This window comes from Pleurodeles waltl, chromosome 4_1 (assembly GCF_031143425.1).
Source record: "Pleurodeles waltl isolate 20211129_DDA chromosome 4_1, aPleWal1.hap1.20221129, whole genome shotgun sequence".
In the NCBI taxonomy this organism is placed as follows: Eukaryota; Metazoa; Chordata; class Amphibia; order Caudata; family Salamandridae; genus Pleurodeles; species Pleurodeles waltl.
Genome location: NC_090442.1, coordinates 736,515,863 through 736,536,707, shown reverse-complemented (window position 1 = coordinate 736,536,707; position 20,845 = coordinate 736,515,863). Strand labels below are relative to the sequence as shown.

At 44.1% G+C, this 20,845-nt stretch overlaps 1 protein-coding gene across 1 annotated transcript in view; it reads right to left on the bottom strand.

Annotated features, from left to right (window-relative positions):
* The window catches only part of LOC138288102 (uncharacterized), a 270,866-nt gene that overhangs the window by 43,552 nt on the left and 206,469 nt on the right, over positions 1 to 20,845 (bottom strand). The window contains exons 11-15 of the mRNA XM_069229334.1: positions 7,439 to 7,622; positions 6,997 to 7,096; positions 3,554 to 3,672; positions 2,903 to 2,940; positions 1,092 to 1,204 (exon numbers count right to left, since the gene is read on the bottom strand). Coding sequence (XP_069085435.1) covers positions 1,092 to 1,204; positions 2,903 to 2,940; positions 3,554 to 3,672; positions 6,997 to 7,096; positions 7,439 to 7,622 — 554 coding nt within the window. The remainder of the gene's footprint in view (positions 1 to 1,091; positions 1,205 to 2,902; positions 2,941 to 3,553; positions 3,673 to 6,996; positions 7,097 to 7,438; positions 7,623 to 20,845) is intronic.

The window sequence follows — 20,845 nt, the reverse complement described above, 5'->3', positions numbered from 1 at the left end:
TTCGCTGAGTTGTCAGTTCCAACCCTCAAAGCAATTTCCAACCTGCACAGTATGTTAGTTCGTAAATTTTACACACATGGATTCTATAGCACATATTTCTTACTAATAAGCACTTCTAGTCAGTGCCAACAATAATGGGGTGTTAGGCCCATAAACTCTAAAGGTTGGGATGTTAAGCAAAAAAGATTAAGGGTGTTGAAATCGTGGGACAGATATCAGATACCTGAAATCATGTTCCCTGCCAGAGTGGGGCTATGCAAGCATGACCAGCTTGAACACAGACAAAAGAGAAAGGGTGAACACTGATAAATAAGTCCATGATATACAGGCGGTTCTCTCATTCAACTGCGTTCAGTCCACGAATTTGCAAAAAAAATCTGGAGTTGCCTGGAGAAATGCTAAAACAGCAGATAATGGACAGAATGCGGAACAAATCAAACATTCAAATCCAGTGATAGATCTGTCTTTAATCCATCAGTTGTTTTGCTTGCCATGCCATTCCAGTTTGGACCCAGCCATATGCAAATCAGTCTTGACCCTGCTCCCCATGGGAGCAGTTCAGCCCAAACTGCCAGGCCAGGACCTTCCTGGACCAGAAACAAGCATCCTGGGACCGATTTCGGGGTATCACACCTCATTAAGCCAGGCTAGCTTAAATCTGGTGGCATAGCGAGCATGGGACCCACGTCTGGGCATACCCTTCCCACTTTCACAAATGAAAAAATAACAGATGATGGACGGAATCAAACATTCAAATGGTAAGCGGTAGAAGGAAAACGTGCCTACCTTATGGCGGCCCGAAAACCCACTTGCAGCTCACTATTGTCTAAAGCAGAGACTCCTTAACACCACAGTAAGCACAGGTTCAAGTTAATTCGTTCAATTAAACCTTCCAGACAAGTAGGGAATTAAACCACACCTACCAACCCAAAACAGATGCATGTCACTAACGGTAGGTTGAAAACTCCACACAGTGAACCAACAAAGGATGGCAGTCACTGACAAATATGCTATATGCAGGGCGAGGAAGTACAAGCTATACATGGTGGAAACTTACAAATATGTAACCTGCATGGAGGACAGTAGCTTACCATGGCAGTCACTGATGTGAATGTCATAGATATGCGAGTGAGTCTTCAGAGTGAAGATGAGTCCAATGAGATATGCTGCAGGAAGTAGAAAACAAACTGTGTACACCAGGGGCCTGCAATAAATCAAACCCAAATAGTTAAGACAGGTCAAAATTTACAAACAAAGACCTTAAAAGGACAGCGCTGTACTTTAATAAGGCAGCCAGTGTCAGGGATACTGTGTGCAGAGATCTCCACGTTACAGCTAGTGTGGGGACTGCTCTGTATGGGTAGGGGGCACACAAAGAAAACATTCTGAATTGAGCCTCCAGGTGAAAGGTGTACATCCTTTGGCAAGTGTTGAGTGTCAGTGGCTAAGGAACAGACAGCCCACATCCTAGAACAGTGGTTCCCAACCTGTGGTCCGGGGACCCCTGGGGGTCCGCAAAGCCTTCTCGGGGGGTCCTCGACGGCTTAGAAAATTAAAAAATATTGACAAATTAGGTCCCCAGTTTCCAGTAATGACTCAGGCAGGGGTCCCCGGATTCCAATGATGATTCAGTGGGGGTCCCTGGGTTCATGAATGTTAAAATGGGGGTCCACATAAATCAAAAGGTTGGGAACCACTGTCCTAGAATGTTTCAGGACTCCTCTATGCAAGCATGTGTAGTTAAAAGAAGGGGTGCCCCTCATGCAAGTGCTGAGACTGCTTTGTGCCTGTGTGGGAGGTACGGTATCCCATGGCAGGGGTCCTGCGTCTGTAAAATAGGCTGCAGTTTCAGTACAAACCTGTCTTTATGGTCAGCGTGTATATAGTTTCATACTGCCTGATAAGGACAGAAGCATTTTGGAAAGTGTGTCAGGTCGACTCCACACAATAAAAGTTATGTGGGACAACCTAGAACCAATGTTGGGACTACCCTGATCGTCGGAAGGAGTTGGGGCATTAAGGTTTGCCACACACCATCGGACTGCATAGCAGGAACTAGTTATGTGTATGTATCCATATATTTGTAGAGTTAAGTTTCAATAAAAGTATAGAACAGCAATGTAACCACCTCCCCATGCATGCCCCCTTTCACCATCACTCTCATTAACTGAACCTTGAAAACACAAACCCCCAATCTCTTGGCTTCACTATCTCTCCACCCCCGTTGTTCTCGAAGGTGCAACGTGCACCTAATCATTTCACAGCATCACCTCAGTTCACGTAGGGGGGCATTTTTAGAAAGAATACAGTGGTGGCTAGAACTACTGATACTTCCTCATGAGTAGGACCTTATTCTGAGAAGTCAAGGATTTCATTTGGGCTCGTTCCAGGAAGCACTGCAATTTCAGAAAATAACCTACGTACGGCTCTCCAACAGCAACGCTCTGACAGGACTGCATAAAGCAGTGCGTGGATGTCTGCATGCCTCTGTCAATATTTACTTCCTCGATATTGACAGCAGGGCAGTCGCCAAACTTAAGAGCTATAACAGTACATGTTTATGTTTCTTCAATATTTTCAGACCCACCATTCATAGCTGCAGCCATGAATCTTCGTCGGTGAGTGACACCTGAAAGCCTCCCAGGCATCGAGCGAATAATATGCATGCCCTGCCTCCACATTACCTCTCGCCCTCTATGGGGAAAAGCAACAGAAAAGGTGTCCTGATGTACAAGGCGATTGCTGCTCAAGAGGCAGTGATCCATTCAGAATTTTCAAATCTGCTTTTGCTTTTCACAAGACTCCTTGCAAAACCATTCATCATCAGACTACCAAGGCGAGGGGAAGTAAACCTGTGATCCCACACACCAACCACCGCGTGGCTAAATGGTCCTGCACTTACTGGGTTTCACCATAGAACAAAGTGCTGTTTTGTCCAACCTGAAAAAGAAAAAAAAAGAACACACAAATTAACGGAAAACCATGACTGGAATAACTCACAGTAAGCACGCGGCCTAGCAGATTCACATGTAGTTACTAATGGCAGTTTTGGGTGGGGGCCAGAGGGTCTTGGAGACCTTACATTGCAGCACCCTGGGCAGGTCTGAGTAGGGAACACTGGTTTCTTTTCATCCAATTCACAGGGGTGCAAAGACCGCATACACACTGCAAATAAACACACTACCAGACACGGGTGTGAGAGTAGATCAACGGCAAGAAATTAAAATAGAGACAAACAATGTTCTTTTGTGAAATTCCCTACTAAATCGTCGGTTTAGCCAGATTACAGAAACTAAAGGGTGAACGCCTAAATCTTCGAGTATGTTCGGGATCCATAACCATTATGTTTCTACTGTGCATATGAACTCCTTAAATCATTATGCGTTGAATGGACAAAATTACAAAAACACTGCATACTACACAAGAAATTCAGTCCAAATGAAAGATTATGCCATGCGGTTCATACGCTGGACGTTTCTTCATACATACTGCGACAGCCTCAGATATGTCGTGCAGTACAGATCTAGTTTTCTGAGAATCTAAAGCCACTCACCACCTCGAGCTCGCAGTTTTGGCACAGGAAACGTGCCGAGGAATTCTGGGTGATGTTCAAGCAGTCCCCACACACAAGCTTCCCGTAGACTTTGGAGAACAAGGTCGGTGCAAACACGCCTATGGAAAATAGAAGGTGTTAAGAGCAGCCTGTAGGAAAAAAAGTATTTCTCAATTTAGTGTCCACCTTGGTCAATCACGAATCTCATATAGTACCACTTCTTTACCCCCAAAAAATTGCCTCGTAAGCCTAAGGCACATGTGCTGTTGGAAACGTCACAACGTCAACACCTGCATCGCACCCAAATTCACCATGCTCCAGATTACATTTTTAGATACACAAACTGAAAAATAGCCTGCCCGCTTACTGCAATTTAAATAAATTAAACCTGTCGAGCTGTCATTTCTATTCGAAAAACGGGTTCCTCTGAGAAAACAGTTACAAACTAGCAGAGGGTCACTAAAATGTATGTTTTGCAATACAGGTGAAACAGGGTTTTGTGCTCTATAAAACGCACGGGTTTGGAAGCCAAATGTATACATTAAAAAATACAGCTTTAAACGGTTTTAGATAATCTTCTAAGGGATGTCTGCTATAATAGGTATCGGAACGTCCCGAACCGCAATCGAAAAAAAAACCCAAAACGTACAAGTCAACGGGTTCCGTGAACTCGAAGGGTTTGTGGGCTGCAGGGAAATGGATTTGAACTAGGCCAGTCCTATGGCTAGGGTGTAAAAGACAAAACCATCTCGTTCCTGTGAAATAAACAGGTGTCTGAGGAATCCAGAGCGTATCCTTGCTAGATCGGAACAGGGAGAAAAGTCGCTGCAGTTAGGAGATGAACATTTGGACTCTGGAGGGCAGTCCGCCGAGGCTATGAGGGGGGCAGAGGCAGCAGTGGCGGGGGAGTTCACCAATACAGTGCGAGCACTTATCAAAGCATGACAAGAGCTTACCTTGGTTTTGGCGTGGACCCTCTTAGTTTATTTTTCATCAACTAATGCCCAAAGCATGAGTTTGTGGCACTTTAATTTGAAGCCAAACAAAATGCGAGTAGGGCACATTGCTTGGTTGTTTTTGTAATCTATGGCAATGAGTGTTTTCCTTTTTAACTGTTTGTATTTATATGTCTACCTTTATGGTTTGCTAAACTCGAATAAAACTTTTTGAACTTGAACCAGAGTTTGTTTGCGGAAAAAAAAAACAGTGACCATAACAGAGTTTTCTCTCTTGGGGGGGAAGGAGGAGCGGGGAGGTGAGGGCGGTGCTTGGGGGTCGTTTGCACTTCCTGTGACCTACAGGATTAGGTCCAATAGGAAAAAAATGAATCAGGTGGTCACAGGTGGCCTCCCTCACACAATAAAGGCAGTGGGCCCGGTGGCAGGGAGGTCACCACCTTTAGACACACTGACTCCAAATTATAGAGCAATGCACTCCAGCAGTGGTCAATCAGCAATTCTCTACGCCCCAATTAGGCAGGAAAAAGGCACATTTGACAGGGCTGGGAAAGCGCAGAGCAGTTCTTCTCTAAACGACCGATATAGTTTGTTTAACGTAAAAATCCTATGACTAAAAATATCGGATGTACAGATTTGGAACTATTAAAATTAAATGGGATGCTCTTTAATTCAGAAGGTAGTATTCGGAAGTAAGACGATAAACGCACCAATAAATGGTCTGTCTCAAAAAGTAGCCGCTCAAACGCCTACAGTCTCTTGTAACAGCTTTTAATCTAAGGAGACTCTCTTGAAATGTGACTGTCAATAGCACTTCAGATGCAAGAACTGCTGCTGCCGGCCGTTAGGGGGACTTGCAGAGTACTTTAGGCAGAATTATAAATGCAAAAAAGATTTTGCCTTTTTATTTTTTAGCATCCAGACCTAGCCAGGAGTGCTGTATGGCTGTTCCAAAAGTAACGGTGTAGGGACTTCTCCAAACCCATGAAGGGACGTTTCCCTCGGCCCGTGCACATTTGGAGTCAGACGTCAAAGCTGTCTGTGCCATTTGTGTGCACTCCACAGTTTACTGCTAAAACTGCAAATTATGGCAATGTAATAGAAAACATGTTTTCCATGTTTAAGGAAGGGCATACATAGAGCCCGTCTGGCAAGCCACAGTGCAAGACGCTCAAAATATCAACTATCCAGAGTCCTGAAGTGAAAATGGCTCACTGGACACAGTAAAAAGAGGATAGTTCTGAATGGACCCACTAAATACTTATATCCCACGCTGAGCAGTATTTCCTATTTGGGGAGTACAAGTAAAGAAGCATTAAGGTCATTAATAACAGACTTAGAGGAAAATCATTCCAATTCAAAATGACTGCATGTTCCAACTGCTGCCACACAAAAAATACAAGACCATCTAGATACTAGACTTATCCAAGTAGAACAGATGGAAGACGACTAAATACAGGACTTCCAGTTTAAGGGTCTAATAGGAGGACGGAGCAATTGAACATTCTGCATTCCTCATTTTGAATCTCCCATTAGTGTGTGTCTGGTTATCCAGCTATGGTCATCTGCTTGAAAGCGCAAAAGCTAGATAAGGGGCAGATAATGCAATGGACCTAAATTGGGTAGCTTCAGCAGTCTTAGTCCTTGTGCTATTCTCATACAGAATTTGAGACCCTACACTGGGTGGGGCGACCGCAAATATTCCCACCCCCTAGATTAAAAATGGAGGCTTTCCCTCCCAGATACACTTAAACATACGCATTCCCACTTGAATTTAATTCAGGCAACAATGCTTCAATCTACAACCAATGGCAAAATAAGGTATGGCAGATTGAAGAGGTCTACAGGTCTTGGTCATACAAGGCATGAACCTCGGATTTCATCTCCCTAACCCTATGCACCAGCCATGCGCCCACAGGTCAAGGGTATAATGTATTATGTCATCTAGCCTTGAGCAGACACTTTCTTTATGAACAGCCTACTGCACACACTCTTCTGCCAGTAAATTTCTCTCTTGGAGGGCATTAAAATATAAATTCCCAATCTGTACAAATTCACAATATGTGCATTTTTCCTTTCTATAGATCGCCCAAACCATATTTTCTGGATACACAATAATTTGATAGCATTTTATTAGTATTTTTCTAACGGAGTACAGTGAAGAGGGAAAACAAACGGTTCTCTTTACCAGTCCATTACTAACAATTGCCTACAATAAGCATTCTACAATATTTCTCTGTGTGCCTACAAATGTGAGCCCAAGAAGTTAGGTAGCCTAGTACACCACTATGAGATATGTGGCTGTCAAAGTCAAGAATCAGTACGGTCTTCTCTTTATTCTGCTTTTGACCACTTGAAACATTACATTTTTAAAATTATTTAATTTTATTCCAGCTTTTATAACTTTTATTCAACAAATTAGTAATGAGATAGTTAGCAAAATTGCAAGACAAGGCCTGGAAAGTTCAACTTTTACTATGGTGTTACCTCCAACTGATATGAAGAGAAGTGCTGAACTGACACCAGCTGACCGACTGTTAAACCTTTGCTCACTATGTTTGAGTCCACCGACCACCATGCACAAGCCCTAGAACAACAAAAACACAAAGACATGAATGAAAACCAAGCGGTACAAGTACTTTACTTATATTCAGAACGCTGGAAAACAACAATCTTACCTAACTTGTGAGTAGCACACACCTGTCTACCTAGATACACCAATCCACCAACCCGCTCCTAATACAAGTCACCATCGTTTAATCGGAGAATCCATTTGACAGCAGTGCTCATTAATCTACAATTCTATCGCAGGAGGGGGAAACACCCATGCACCGTCCACAGAAAAGCGGCAGATAGCCAGAACGAACACACAAGTATAAAAGTAGGTACATGCTCCTTCGAAAGCTAGTACTGTCGCCACTGGACTTACTGGAACAAAGAGGACACACCCTAGGACGGTGCCTGTCAGGGCCGACTTAACCACTTCCTCATAACACTTGTTCCCTTCTCGGGCACCTTTTACCAGGGCAGTGATGTAGAAGGTGAGCTCGATGATGGAGCCAAAGGTTGCATTCACTACTGCGCCAACAGCAAAGTTACTCTGAGCTGAGATACTGAAATAAAGAGAAGAACCAGGGTTAGATATTTAATTATTGTAACAACTGGGTTCTCTGAGCATAGTGTTTCTTTTTTTTTTTTTTCTTTTTTTTTAACTCGGGGAAAGAACAAGGCAGAGCTTGAACCAGATATACCTTTGGAGACCGGTAAGTTGCATATTCGAGGCAGAGGCATTTTGGTCTTGCAACTGCTATGCTATCTAAATCAAGAGAACTGTGACCAGCTAAACAAGGACCCGATATGTGCGAGCTTAGTGTGCCTGCTAATACCTGACCTTGGGCCAGATGTAGCAAAGGGTTTTACCCATTCTGTGTCTATGGGAAAATGTGTTCCTACATATGGAACCTTGTACCAGTAAACAATAACGACATGCCTGCAAGAATATATTTTTAGCATCACATTCACCTCATTAAAAACATCCAAACTCCAGGCTGAAGTGAAGGTCCTCTGGGCTCCACTTATTAAAAAAAAAAAAAAAAAAGTGAAAATAATCTCACATTTAGACGCACAAGTTAAAATGAAATTTGTGATTATGTGGGTCCCTATGTCAGCTGTGAACATTAACCCACCCAATAAAACACAATGCAGTGCTCCTAAATTTCGGGGCGATAATTATCGCCTCTTTCGAACTGAGGCTGAGAAAACGGAGCTCATAATGCACCATTGACATTGGAGCTGTCGACATTTATCCAGGGGCTGTATACGTTATCGCACCCTCTTTTTAAACAACACAACATGTAGCACTGCAGCGAGGTGTGAGCGCAGGGCTCGGTTCTTTTATGTGGCGCTCGTAATCAAGGCCTTGAAGCTAAGCCTTTGGAAAGTGAAAGGAAAGCCTCGCGTGATTCAAGGAAAGATGGCGGCAGTGTAGAGCGACAGCTCTTGGTTAATCACTATTTTCTTCACCGGCATTGTATCTTTCAAAGACTCACATAACTGAATAATAATCGCTAACTGTACATTATCTATTGCACAATTCTATACATTACACAGCATGCATTTGACCAATCTATATGTAACTTTCCTACACAATTAGCACGCCTTCCCAAGAAAGTTTGTGTCATGTTTTAAACTATCAGTCTTAGGGTGGACGGAATGATTGTTTGCTCTCTGCTACAGCAAAACCAACTTGACAGAATTACTCCAAACTTTGCAAGAAACTAAAAGTTAATTAAGAACAAGGACGTTTTGTGGGTGGGTGTAAATTCATTCAGTGGCTTTATAAACCTCTGCATTACAAACAAAGATGGTAAGCATACACTTAGGGGTTAAATTACGGAGCACTTATGCAGACAATCTGAATGGCTGGCGGCAACTTAAAATGTTGGTGCGGCCATTGCAGGATTCAAAGCACTTAAAGCTGCGTCCTGAGGGGAAGACGAGGGGAGGACAAGGGTGTGTGTGAAACATGACAGGAAGAAGAATGTGGAGCCCCAGACAGGTAGAAAGGGACTGAAATAAAGAAAAAAACACACCAGTTTATTAGAGAACCTGCTGATCATCAGGATGGCAGCAACTGGAAAAAGCGTTTGCACTGCAATAGGTCTCACATTTGCGGGAGTTTGAGCTACTGGCGTTGTAAACAAGAATGTCTTTTACTTGGGTGTTTTGGGTTGGAGTGAAATTATGTGGGTTGTTTTGGAATTGTGGGTGGAATTGTGTGGTGTGGAGTGTATTTGTGTAGTGGAATTTTGTGGCATGGTGAATACGGGTGAGAGCTGCACAGAATAGATAGAAAGGAAGACAGAGAGGGATAGGTAGTATTTGTAGGAAGTGGTAAATGAACTTGAGACAGAGGAGCAGAAAGTGTGTGAGAAAGAGAAAGGACAGAGCAGGCCACAGACGCATAGAGAGGGAGGACATGTGTACACAGAAGACACCTAAGAAGAGGAGGAGAGCATTGGTTTGAGGGACAGAAACATGGAAAAGGCACAGGAATGAAACTGTGTTTAGCATGTGTGAGGAGGCTGTACAGAGAGGAGACTGAGTGTGAGGGAGGGATAAGAGGGGGTAGTGTCATTGCGAAATGAGAGAGGGTTAGCAGCAGTGTTTGCTGATATTAGATTTCGTAGGATCCGGCTCTCTAGTTTATCTAAAAAAAACCATTTAGAAACTCCAACATGCTCTGAGCCATGAAGTAAAGAGGGAGGTATCTTTGCTCGGTAGACCTCTAAGAGATGTGAAAAATGTCTCCTGCCGGTTGCCTTATAAAGGGCACTCAAGCCATTAGCTTGAGATAGAGCCTTGTGTTGTTATGCTCTATGGTCGCCAGGTCTTCTGAGGTGCCCGCAAACAGTTTTACCCAAGAAAATATACGAGTTTACCCTTTCAAGTTTCTAGGCTCCCACTGACCAACATAAATTAGCATATTTAAACCTTTCTTTCCCATTAAATGCATTAGATTTCGCTTTTGGAGCAATTTATTTAAAATAAAAAGGGCTTCTGTGAATTGCCATAACACTTGGAGGTAATTATTTAGCCCTTTAGGTGTATGATCCAGAATGATTTTATCAAAGGCATAGATCAAACTGGATATTGGCCTTCCTCCCAATATGGGGGGCAAAGCCCTCTTCCGGGATAATTGAGAAGGTAAATCAGATGTACAAGGAAAACAGCAAGGGCGCCAGCATACAACCTTGTTTTAAACCATTCATAGTTGGGATTTCATGGGACAAGCCTGTATTTCCCCCTAGCAGCACCCTACACCAGGTGGAGGAATGGAGAGCAATCACCAGTTCTAATAGGATACCTGGCAAGCCTAAACTTGAGAGTTTTCTCTACAGTGTGACCCGGTCAACCTTATCAGATGCTGTAGAGAAATCAATGAAGGCTGCATAGATTACCCCCTCCTAAAGAGACATATTTCGAATTTATTACCTGAAGAGATGTTATCAATTGTACCATGCTTTTCTCTGAGGCCAGATTGCTCAAGGGGGATGATTTTGTTCCTTTCTGCCCAGTCATTGATCTGGGAAAGCAAGAATTTAGCAAATAGTTTGCCAACCGCATCGAGCAGAGCAATCTGGCTGTAGGTCTCAGGACAGTTACAGTCCTCCTCCTTATGTAGAGGGACAATGATGCTACCCTTCCATGATGGGGGGATATTTCAGGTTTCTTAGAAGCACTGGAAGACCTGGTACAGTATTTTACTCCAGGTAAGAATGTCCTGTTTTATTACCACTACAGGGATTTCGTCGAGACTCATAGCTACCAAATTATGCATGCCTCTAATAATATCTTCAATTTCAATCATAGAGGGGTGAGTATAGAAGTGGTCATCACTAACTGGCGGGAGTTCCACAGTAATCCCATTAGATGCACAGAGACCAGATATGAAAGTGGACCAGCTTGTTTCATTGATGGCCAATGGAAGTGATCTAGTTCTTGAGCCACACCCATCCTCTACCAACGACCAGAAACACCTTGAATGGTGCTTCCCTTACATTAATCCAAAATCTGTCAATTGGATCTCTTTTTAGACGTGCTCTTAAACACCTCCTTCTTTTTAAACGGCCCAGCTGTATGTGCCTTTCTAGAGTACATTGCCTATATTGATTGAGAGTGAGGGTATTGATTTCTTTATTAAGAGCAAGGAGGAGGTGGGGTTTTACAATATGTTTGTTCGGGACCTTCTGGCGGGTGATCATAGGTAGCTACTGCATAAACTGGGAACTTCTCTAAAACATTACCTGCCCAGTTTTTGAGGTTATCAGCAACATTCTCCAGAATACCTTCCAGCCCCTTAATCCAATACGTTCTATCGTTTTTAATATTACACTTTGATTTGGACCCATATAGACTCCAGGTCCAGCGAGGGGGACTTTCAGGTTAGTAGATGCTACTAGAGTGTTATGAACACTGAGTTCCATCTCTAACACCTTTATGTTATGTATTAAGGAAAATTTCTGTAGCTGGATACCACATAATCCAGAATAGCTGTGCCTCCCCCCCTGGGATTTGTGCGTATAATGGGCTGGCAAGTCGGAGGGGAGTCTTCCATTTGCTATGATACAATCGCTCGCCTTTAACTGCTCAAGGAGTAGTTTCCCCCCACTTATCAATTCTTATTTTATGGGGAAAGGTACAGCTGGGAATTCCAAAAGCTTCCTCTTTTTCCTCATCCCAGAATTGTATTAGGGTGAAGTTAGAGATTTTACAGTTTAGATCCCCAACCATGAATAATTCAGGTTGCAGGCTCCCTGTCACAAAGCTCGTTAATAAAAAGAAATATCTCAGCCAGGAATATTTCATGAGAGGCACCAGGGAAGATATAGGAGTTTATGAACGCCAAAGGAGCTCCATCAGAATCGTCTCCAATGCCGTATAAGATTACGGCCAGGAACAGATTGCTGGCATCTCTAAGACATTCGTATTGTCATGTAAGCCTGCTGGACAGTAAACAAGCTACCCCACCCTTAGAACAGCCTCTCTTTGAGGGGGTAGCGTTACAGCAAAGTGAATAATATCTATCACACGTGAGCTCCCAAATAGACCAAGTCTCTTGTAGGCAAATTAAATTTGCATTTAAAGAATTCAAGTACACATTTTTTCCCCTTATTTTTTATGCCAGCAACGTTCCAGGATACAAGGGTGAGCTCATTGCTAATGTGATGGTGCTGTTGGATGGGACGTTGTGGAAGAGCTGCTTACAGTAGTGGGTAGACAATTCCAGGAATGGGTGTTGGCACTTAATTCTTGAGGTAAAAGCTTCAGGGGGGGAGAGGTCCCTAAGTGGCATTTGCCTGCCGTGTTTCCTTAGAGATGACTAGAGAGGGTAGCTGTCGGGATTACTTGGGGGTAGGGGAAAGGGCCCATCATGGGAACACTGAGACCTTACCAGCGGGCATGTTCCCCACCTCCCTCACGATTGGAACAACATCAATACCTTTACATTGCAATGCTCAGAATTATTTAAACATTTTTTGACTATCAGTTGTGAGTAAAAAGACTTGTTTTGGGCCCAAAACCAGAGTCCCCCATAGATACCAAGTGTATGTCCTTAATTTCAATCAGGCTGAGTGACTCTACCTCCTAAAACACTTTCAAAGTAGAGATCTATTTAAACATAGGTCTGTGTCAAACAGAAGCCTAAAATCTAAAACCAAAGTGTCCAGATAATTTAGTCTCTGCTTCCTTCTTGTGAGTGGCAACCAGTCCAGCTGGGGCTTTAGTCATGCAGGAGCTCCAAATGGCTGCGCCAGGGGATTTAAATATGGCAAACTTGACTGCATTGGAGGAGACTTTGTGACTTGGCCCTCGAGGGGAACAGAGAGGAGTATCCAGTACTCTAGATTCGGAAATTGCAGTATGGTGACATTGAACTGGGTCCACCAGGGATTGAGGTTCTTGTGACGAGGGAGGTGCCTCAAAGAAACACACCTTTATTCAACCTTTTTTTTAGAGATTCTACAATACAGTTTTTTTTCCCCAAGCCCTCTTACTATTATTTTTACTCATAGGCTTTTGCGTTGAAGAACAGTTTTCAACAGTCACTGTATTTGCTTAAGGGCGGGCTTTAAAAATCCGGACTTCTTCCTATACTGTGCTTTGAGATTCACCATTCTGACTTTCTGGAGAAAAAGTCACTCAATATAAATCTGATTGAGTCTACGGGACTCTTAATGGCAGCTGGGTTCAAGAATGGTGCCTTAACCTGAGGCTTACTGGCCTGAGAGCAGAAGTTAATTCCAGGATGGTTAACCTTGCTCTCTACACCACAAGGCTGTGCTGGAACTCCTTTGTGTAATATGAATGATACATGGTTACCACTTATTAGCAATTAGTTCCTTTAATATAGCTGAAACAGTGTGAAAGGTACAATCAGAACCCCCAACAATTTGTTCTAATAGATTTAATATAGATGATAGAAGTCTCTCTAGACTAAGAAGGGAGGAGGAAACCTGAATGTTTTGATCCAGAGGATTGATTGGGAAATTACTGTTTATGCTCAGATCAGGAGTCATTGAGAGATGTGCACATTACGAAGGATGGTTAGAAGGGAACTGCTAAAGATCTGCAGGCCCGTGGATAACTGAGGGGAGAAGATAGATAAGTTACTTACCTGTAAATACTAGTTCCTTCCAGGGGTATCCTCATCAAAGTCATAAACATTTAATATTCCGGCACATGTGCGGGGACCATGGAGCATATGTAAACCCACATGTATAAGTATGAAATATATATGAACATAACATTTTAGTAGCTACTTTCAATACAAGTATAATGTATACATGTGCAAAACAGCAATGCAGTCTATGTTGATAAACGGGCTAAATATGCTTTATTTCTATGGAGTTTGTTTTTAAACATAATTAAAACCTTCAATTAGAGTTAAAAACTTTCTGAAGCCCAAGTGGAAGTCATAGAAAGTATAAGCAACACATTTCAAAAGAGAAAAACTACATTGAAAATAAAGGAGCATTATTAGCCAATAGGCTGCATGCAAGTCAATACAGAAGAAGCAAATTAATTGGCACCGTGCCTTTAAGACCCTGAGCACCTCCAGTATCCCACCATGCCTCAGGGGTGAATGTGAGGTGACAGCTGGTTCACAGTTAGGTCAGTACTTTTTTACAGTGATAAAGTTCCAGAGATTAGACACATGGTCATCACTGCACTTCTAAAAGAATCATGTCCGGGGAGGAGGGTGGGTTGTTTATGACTTTGATGAGGATACCCCTGGAAGAGAACTAGGATTTACAGGTAAGTAACTTATCCTTCTCTTCCAGGGGATCCTCACCAATAGTCATAAACATTGAATAGATTAGCAAGCCCATCCCCTACCTCTGTGGACTGACCAATAGAAGTGCAGGAAAGACGATATGTTATGCAAATACATTTCTTAGAGACGCTTGACCAACTTGTGCGTCTGCTTTGGCATCTGAATCTAAACAGTAGTGCCTGGTAAAAGTATGTACAGATCTCCATGTGGCAGCTTTACAAATCTCGGAGATGGAACATTCTTAAGAAGGGCTGCAGTAGCCGCCTTCCCTCTTGTTGAGTGAGCCTTAGGTTTAGCTGATAAATGCTTGGTAGCCAATCGATATGCAGTCAAAATACATGACACTATCCATCTACAAATAGTTTGTTTTGAGGCAACGTCGCCTGTCCTCATATGCCCATAGATAACAAACAGACGGTCAGATTGTCTAATTGATTTAGTCTTATCCAGGTAAATTTTGAGCACTCTCAAGGTCCAGGGAGTGCAAAGCTTTCTCTGCCGGAGTAACCGGATTGGGGAAAAATGTCAGAAGCAATATCGTCTGATTAATGTGAAAATCCAACACCACCTTCGGCAAGAACGATGGATGAGTCCTCAGGACCACTCTTATCATGGAAAACCGTGAAAGGTTCCCTCAAAGATAGAGCCTGAATCTCACTGACCCTCCTAGCCGAAGTAATGGCTGCCAGAAAAGCTGTCTTCCACGTAAGGTGTTGCAACAAAGCTTTGTGGATGGGTTCAAAGGGAGACGCCATGAGTCTAGATAACACCACATTCAATTCCCATGGGGGTGAGGGTTTCCAAATGGGTGGAAAGACTTTCTTTAAGCCTTCTAAGGAATCCCCAACAACTGGCATAGTAAAGAAGGATTTCTTAGAGGGCGACTTACAATAAGCTGTAATAGCAGATAAATGTACCTTAATAGTGGAGAACTGCAGATCTGATTTCGCCAGATGTAGCAAGTAAGGCAATATGACCTCCTCCTGAGCCAAAATAGGATTGTGATAGTGCTGTCGGCACCACATGTAGAACCTCTTCCACTTAAACCCGTAGGAGCGTCGTGTAGATGGTCTTTTAGACTCCTTTAAAATGCTCATACATTCCTGCGAGAGCCCTAGATGCCCACATTGCAGGAATTCAGGAGCCATGCTGTCAAGCTCAGAGAGGGAAGGTTGGGATGAAGAATCTTTCCTCCTAGTCTGCAGAGGAGATCCGGTCTGCACGGCAGCCTCCTGTGCAGTTGCTCTGACAACTGAAGAAGATCTGTGTACCAGTATTGTCGAGGCCATTGTGGGGAAATGAGTATCATCCTGGTGTTGGACCTGTAAAGCTTGTTGATTACCGCTGGTATCAGGGGAATCGGTGGAAAAGCGTAGAGAAATATTCCTGACCAGTCTATTAACAGGGCATTCCCTTGAGTCCCCGGACGGTAGAACCTGGACGTGAAGTCTGGGCATTTTTTGTTGACTTCATCTGCAAACAGATCTAACGGAGGCTGACCCCACCGCTGGAAGATGTCTGCGACGACTTCGTTGTGAAGAACTAAATCATGGGCATCTAGGAGGGTCCTGCTTAGGAAATCTGCCTCTAAGTTTTGCTGTCCTGGGAGGTGGACCGCTGTAAGGGACATTCTCCTCGCTATCAACCAGTGCCAGATGGTTTGAGATTCCCGAGACAGGGAACGGGATCTCGCACCCCCTTGTTTGTTCAGATAGTTCATTGATGTTGTATTGTCCCTCTGGACCAGAAGAGATTTTCCTTGGAACGATGGTGCAAACGATTTGAGAGCAAGGTGAACCGCTCGCAGTTCCAGTAGGTTGATATGGTAAGTCTGCTCTTTGCTGGACCACAAGCCTTGAGCCTGAAGGGGACCCAGGTGAGTTCCCCAACCCTGTAGTGATGCATCCGTTACCAGAGTGTCGGAATGAATAGATTGGTGAAACGGAGCCCCGACTAACAGGTGATGTTTGTGCATCCACCAGTGTAATGATTGCAGAACTCTGATAGAAATAATTATTCTGTCCTCCCATTGGGCTGCGTGCTGATCCCATTGGTCTTCCAAAGCCTCTTGAAGAGGTCTCATATGCAGGCTGGCATTCGGGACAATGAAAATACAAGAGGCCATGGAGCCCAACAGAGATGTCACCTGACGGACCGTAGGTCTGGGAGAACTGAGGAGATTGTGACACTTCTTCATTATTGATGATAGTCGTTCTTCCAAAGGATACACTTTTTCTAGCTTTGTATCCAGTATTGCCCCCAGGTAGTGGAGGTTTTGAGTTGGTATGACAGTGGACTTCTGGAAGTTGACCTGCAAACCCAGAGAGTTGAAAGTATTGAGAACCTGGTTGAGATGGTTTATAGCCTGTTCTGGGGTGGAAGCTTTGAGTAGCCAATCGTCTACGTATGGATAAATGAAGATTTTCTGCTTTCTTAAGTGTGCCGCTATCGTTGCCAGACATTTGGAGAATGTCAGAGGGGCAGATTTGAGGCCGAAGGGCAGCACTCTGAACTGGTAGTATTGAGAAGCGATCACAAACCGGAGGAATTTTCAATGTTTGGGTACAATTGGAATGTGAAAGGATGCATCCTGTAGGTCTATGGAGCACATCCAGTCTCCTCGGTGTAGCGGAGGGAAAATTTGATGAAGAGCCAGCATTCTGAATTTCCGTTTCCAGATGAATTTGTTCAGTAGTCTCAAATCCAGAATAGGTCTGAAAACCCCTTCTTGACCCTTTTTTGCTACAAGAAAATATCGGGAGTATACTCCTTTTCCCCTTTGAGCAGCAGGAACCTTTTCTATCGCCCTTTTTTCCAAGGGGATGCAAACATCTTTGCGTAGTAACGATTGGTGGGCAGACGTTGACCTGGATGGTGGTAGAGGAGGTGGAGGGGATCTGAAATGAAGAGTATCCATTCTCTACAATGTTTAGCACCCATTTGTCTCCTGTTATGACATGCCACTCATGAGCGAACTTTGAGCTACTTCCCCCAACTGGAGTGGTGGACAGAATTAAGGGAAGCAAATTCTCATTGCTTGCCGGAGGTTTTGGGGGTAGACGGGTGTAGTCTGCTTGGTCCGCAATCTCTTGCAGTTTTGCAAGACTGAAACAGAGGTCGCCCTTGCTTTTGTTGAGGTCTCTGGGACCAATGAGGGGTTTGAACCCTCTGTTGGTAAGGACGCCTGTCATAGGGCCTATACCTCTGTCTGAAGTCTTTTCACCTCTCTAGACCCACTGCTCTCACTGTGTCAACTTCTGACTTCATTTTTGCCATCTTGTCATCAGTGTGGGTGCCAAATAAGGAGTTATCATTAAACAGCAGGTTTAGGATGCAATGTTGTGCTTCCTGCTTCAACCCCGTAAGCCTTAGTCAAGAAGACCTTCTTGCACAAATGCCATGTGTGTATCCGTGGGCCGCCAAGTCTGCGCTATCCGCAGCAAGCGCTGATAATCTGATTGGCCACCAAACTCCCCTCTTGAAGGATCTCTTGGAAGTCTTGCCCGTCTTCCCTAGGCAACTTCTCTGCAAATCTGTTTAGGGAATCCCAGAGGGACCGGTCGTATCTGCACAACAGTGCAGAGGCACTCGAGACCTTCATAACTGACGCTGATGTGCCACACATTTTTCTGCTCAGTGAGTCCAGATCTTTGTTCTCTTTATCTGCCGGAACAGTTGACGATGAAGCCACCAAGTGTGTCTTGCGGGCTGCGGCTAAAATAACAGTCTGGTGGGGGATCAGCTCTGAGAAATAAAGGATCCTGCTCTGGGGCCTTGTATTACTTTAGGATCCCAGCTGGCACTGAACGCAGGCTTGCTGGTGTCAGAAACGTTTCCATCGTCGGTTGAAGGAGACCAGGCACCAGTGGTAGTAACTTCCTGGTAGATGTTCTGAGCTGTGCAAATCACTGATGAAGAGGTTGACGGTTCTGGAACGTCAATGTTTAGTTTCTGGACACCTCTAAGCAACACCTCATTGAAGGTCGTTATGTTGTCCACTGGGGACACACTAGCCGGTGGAGAGATTGTCAAAGTCGGAGAATAGTCTCTGATGGAAGAGTTAGATGATGTGGACCACGAAGAAGTTCTCCTCTGATGTCGTGATCTCAAAGACCTCAACCTAGATCGCCGTCTGGAGAGTGACCTGCTCCTGGATCTTGACGGACTGCGATGTCTAGGATTTGGCTGGCCAGATGTTGAGCCAGTCTGCACTGTGTGCGTCGCTAGTGAAGGTGTTCTTGGTAACGACGCTGACGGTGAATACATCCGTGAATACCTTGAGTCTGGAGAAGCCGGTGTCTTGTTAAGGCTCTCCAACCATCTAGGAGACAGATTTATGGGCGAGATGTGTCCCAGTGAGGAGGCCCTTGACGCTCCCGATGACCCACTCCGTATAGAGACCACCGGACCTTGTGGATATCTGCCTCGGCAGGTGGTTGTGCCGTCACTTGTTCCTGATGCATTGCTCCTTGGGAGATTGGTGATAGCTGTCTCGACGTCGATCGACAGTGCACCGGCATCGAAGAAGACCTACGCACCCCTGACGCCGACTGAGTTTTAGGCTGGTCTGTTCTCGACGGCACTGTCGGTCCGTTTCATGAGTGTTTCGACGTCGAGCAGTGGACCAGTGACGAGGGACGCCTCAGCTCCGAACGATGTGGTGACCTCGACCTCGTTCAACGTCGTATGTCTTGACGTCGAGGGCTTGAGCGACTTCGCCGGCATATGAGCACTACTGTGCTTGCTCAATGTTGATCGATGAGTTGCCGTCGACAGAGATCTAGCACGGTGAAAGAGATGAGCCTCCGACGTCATGTCTTACGACGTTGTCTGAATCGCCAATGTCAACGCCTGGTGATGAGACGACGGAAGGGATGACGTCGACGGGGAACAGGCAGGTATTTTCTTACCAGCTGACGTTGATCTAGCTCATCGTGCATCAGAATGATCTTTTGAAGTTTTGGGAAGAGAGGTTGATGACGCTTTTTCTCTCTCATGAAGCCCATGAAGACAAATCTTTTCTCTGTCTTTTAAAGTCCTTTTAGACAGATTTTTACAATGGCTGCAGGTGTCAGGGCAGTGACTCTGAGGCAAACACACTATGCACACAGTGTGGATCCGACTGGGCCTTCTTCCCACAGGAAGGGCATTTCACAAAAAGTGTAGGCATTCTAAGAAAGAAAATAACCACTTCACTCAGGAAATAAGTGAAGACGTCGAGTGAAGTCTGAAAAACAAGGTTTTTAGATTAGGTTTCTGTTGAAAACACCAGATAAATGAGAGCTCAATGCTCCAGGATCCTCTCAGAAGAAGCCAGAAAAAAGAACGGACCTAACTGTGAACCAACTGTCACCTCACTCTCACCCCTGAGGCATGGTGGGATACTGGAGGTGCTCAGGGCCTTAAAGGCACAGTGCCAATTTCTTTGGTTCTACTGTATTGACGTACATGCAGCCTATTGGCTAATAATCCTCCTTTATTTTCAATGTAATTTTTCTACTTTGAAATGTGTTGCTTATAATTTCTATGACTTCCACTTGGGCTTCAGAAAGTTTTTAACTCTAATTGAAGGTTTTAATGTATGCTTAAAAAAAACTCCATAGAAATAAAGCATTTTTAGCCTGTTTATCAACATAGACTGCATTGCTGTTTTGCACATGTATACATTATACTTGTATTGAAAGTATCTACTAAAATGTTATTTTCATATATATTTCATACTTATACATGTGTGTTTACATATGCTCCGGGGTCCTCGCACATGGGCGGGAATATTCAATGTTTAGGACTATTGATGAGGATCCCCTGGAAGAGAATCAAGAGTATTCACCCCCATTTGCGGACCATATCTCTTATACAGATCTAAGTCCAAGTCTGGAAGAGTGAAATCATCCAACTGATGTTCCAAGTGGACATTTTGAGGGGGGCCTCCTCTATTGCTCCCAGGAGCAAACCCTCCCTATTAAGAGCAAAAGAGTAAGAGTTACAGATTGAAGGGCGGAAGAATCCGTGGACCTCAGTCTGGGAGTGGACTACTGGGGAGGCGAGTAGATCCTGAACTAGTTTTTCAGAGATGTTGATGTGTGCTGGCCCCTTGTAACTAGGGTGCTGTGGCTCTACCGGCGGCAAAGCGTTGGGTGAAGAATTATTCTCCAAGAGTTCAGGTAGTGCCTTCTCATTTTCCCAGAAAGAAAAAAAACGATTTCTACATTTCAGCCCCGGGGCTGCAGCTACTTTGTTGTGGAGAGGATTAGATTTGGTTTTATTGGGCAGTCATTGAGTTTTTTTCAAAGTTTATCAGTCGCAGAATGTTGCTTTCCACTTTCCCAAGGCACGTTGCATTATTCTATCAATCAAATAAATTTGCTGGAGAAGCTTAAGGTATGAAGAACAGTCCAGCAAAAAGTGAGAAGCACCACTTAATCCGAGGTATATTTACAGACCAGGTAGCAGCACCGTATTTCCCAATTTAGGGCAGGTAAAGATCTGGACAAAGCA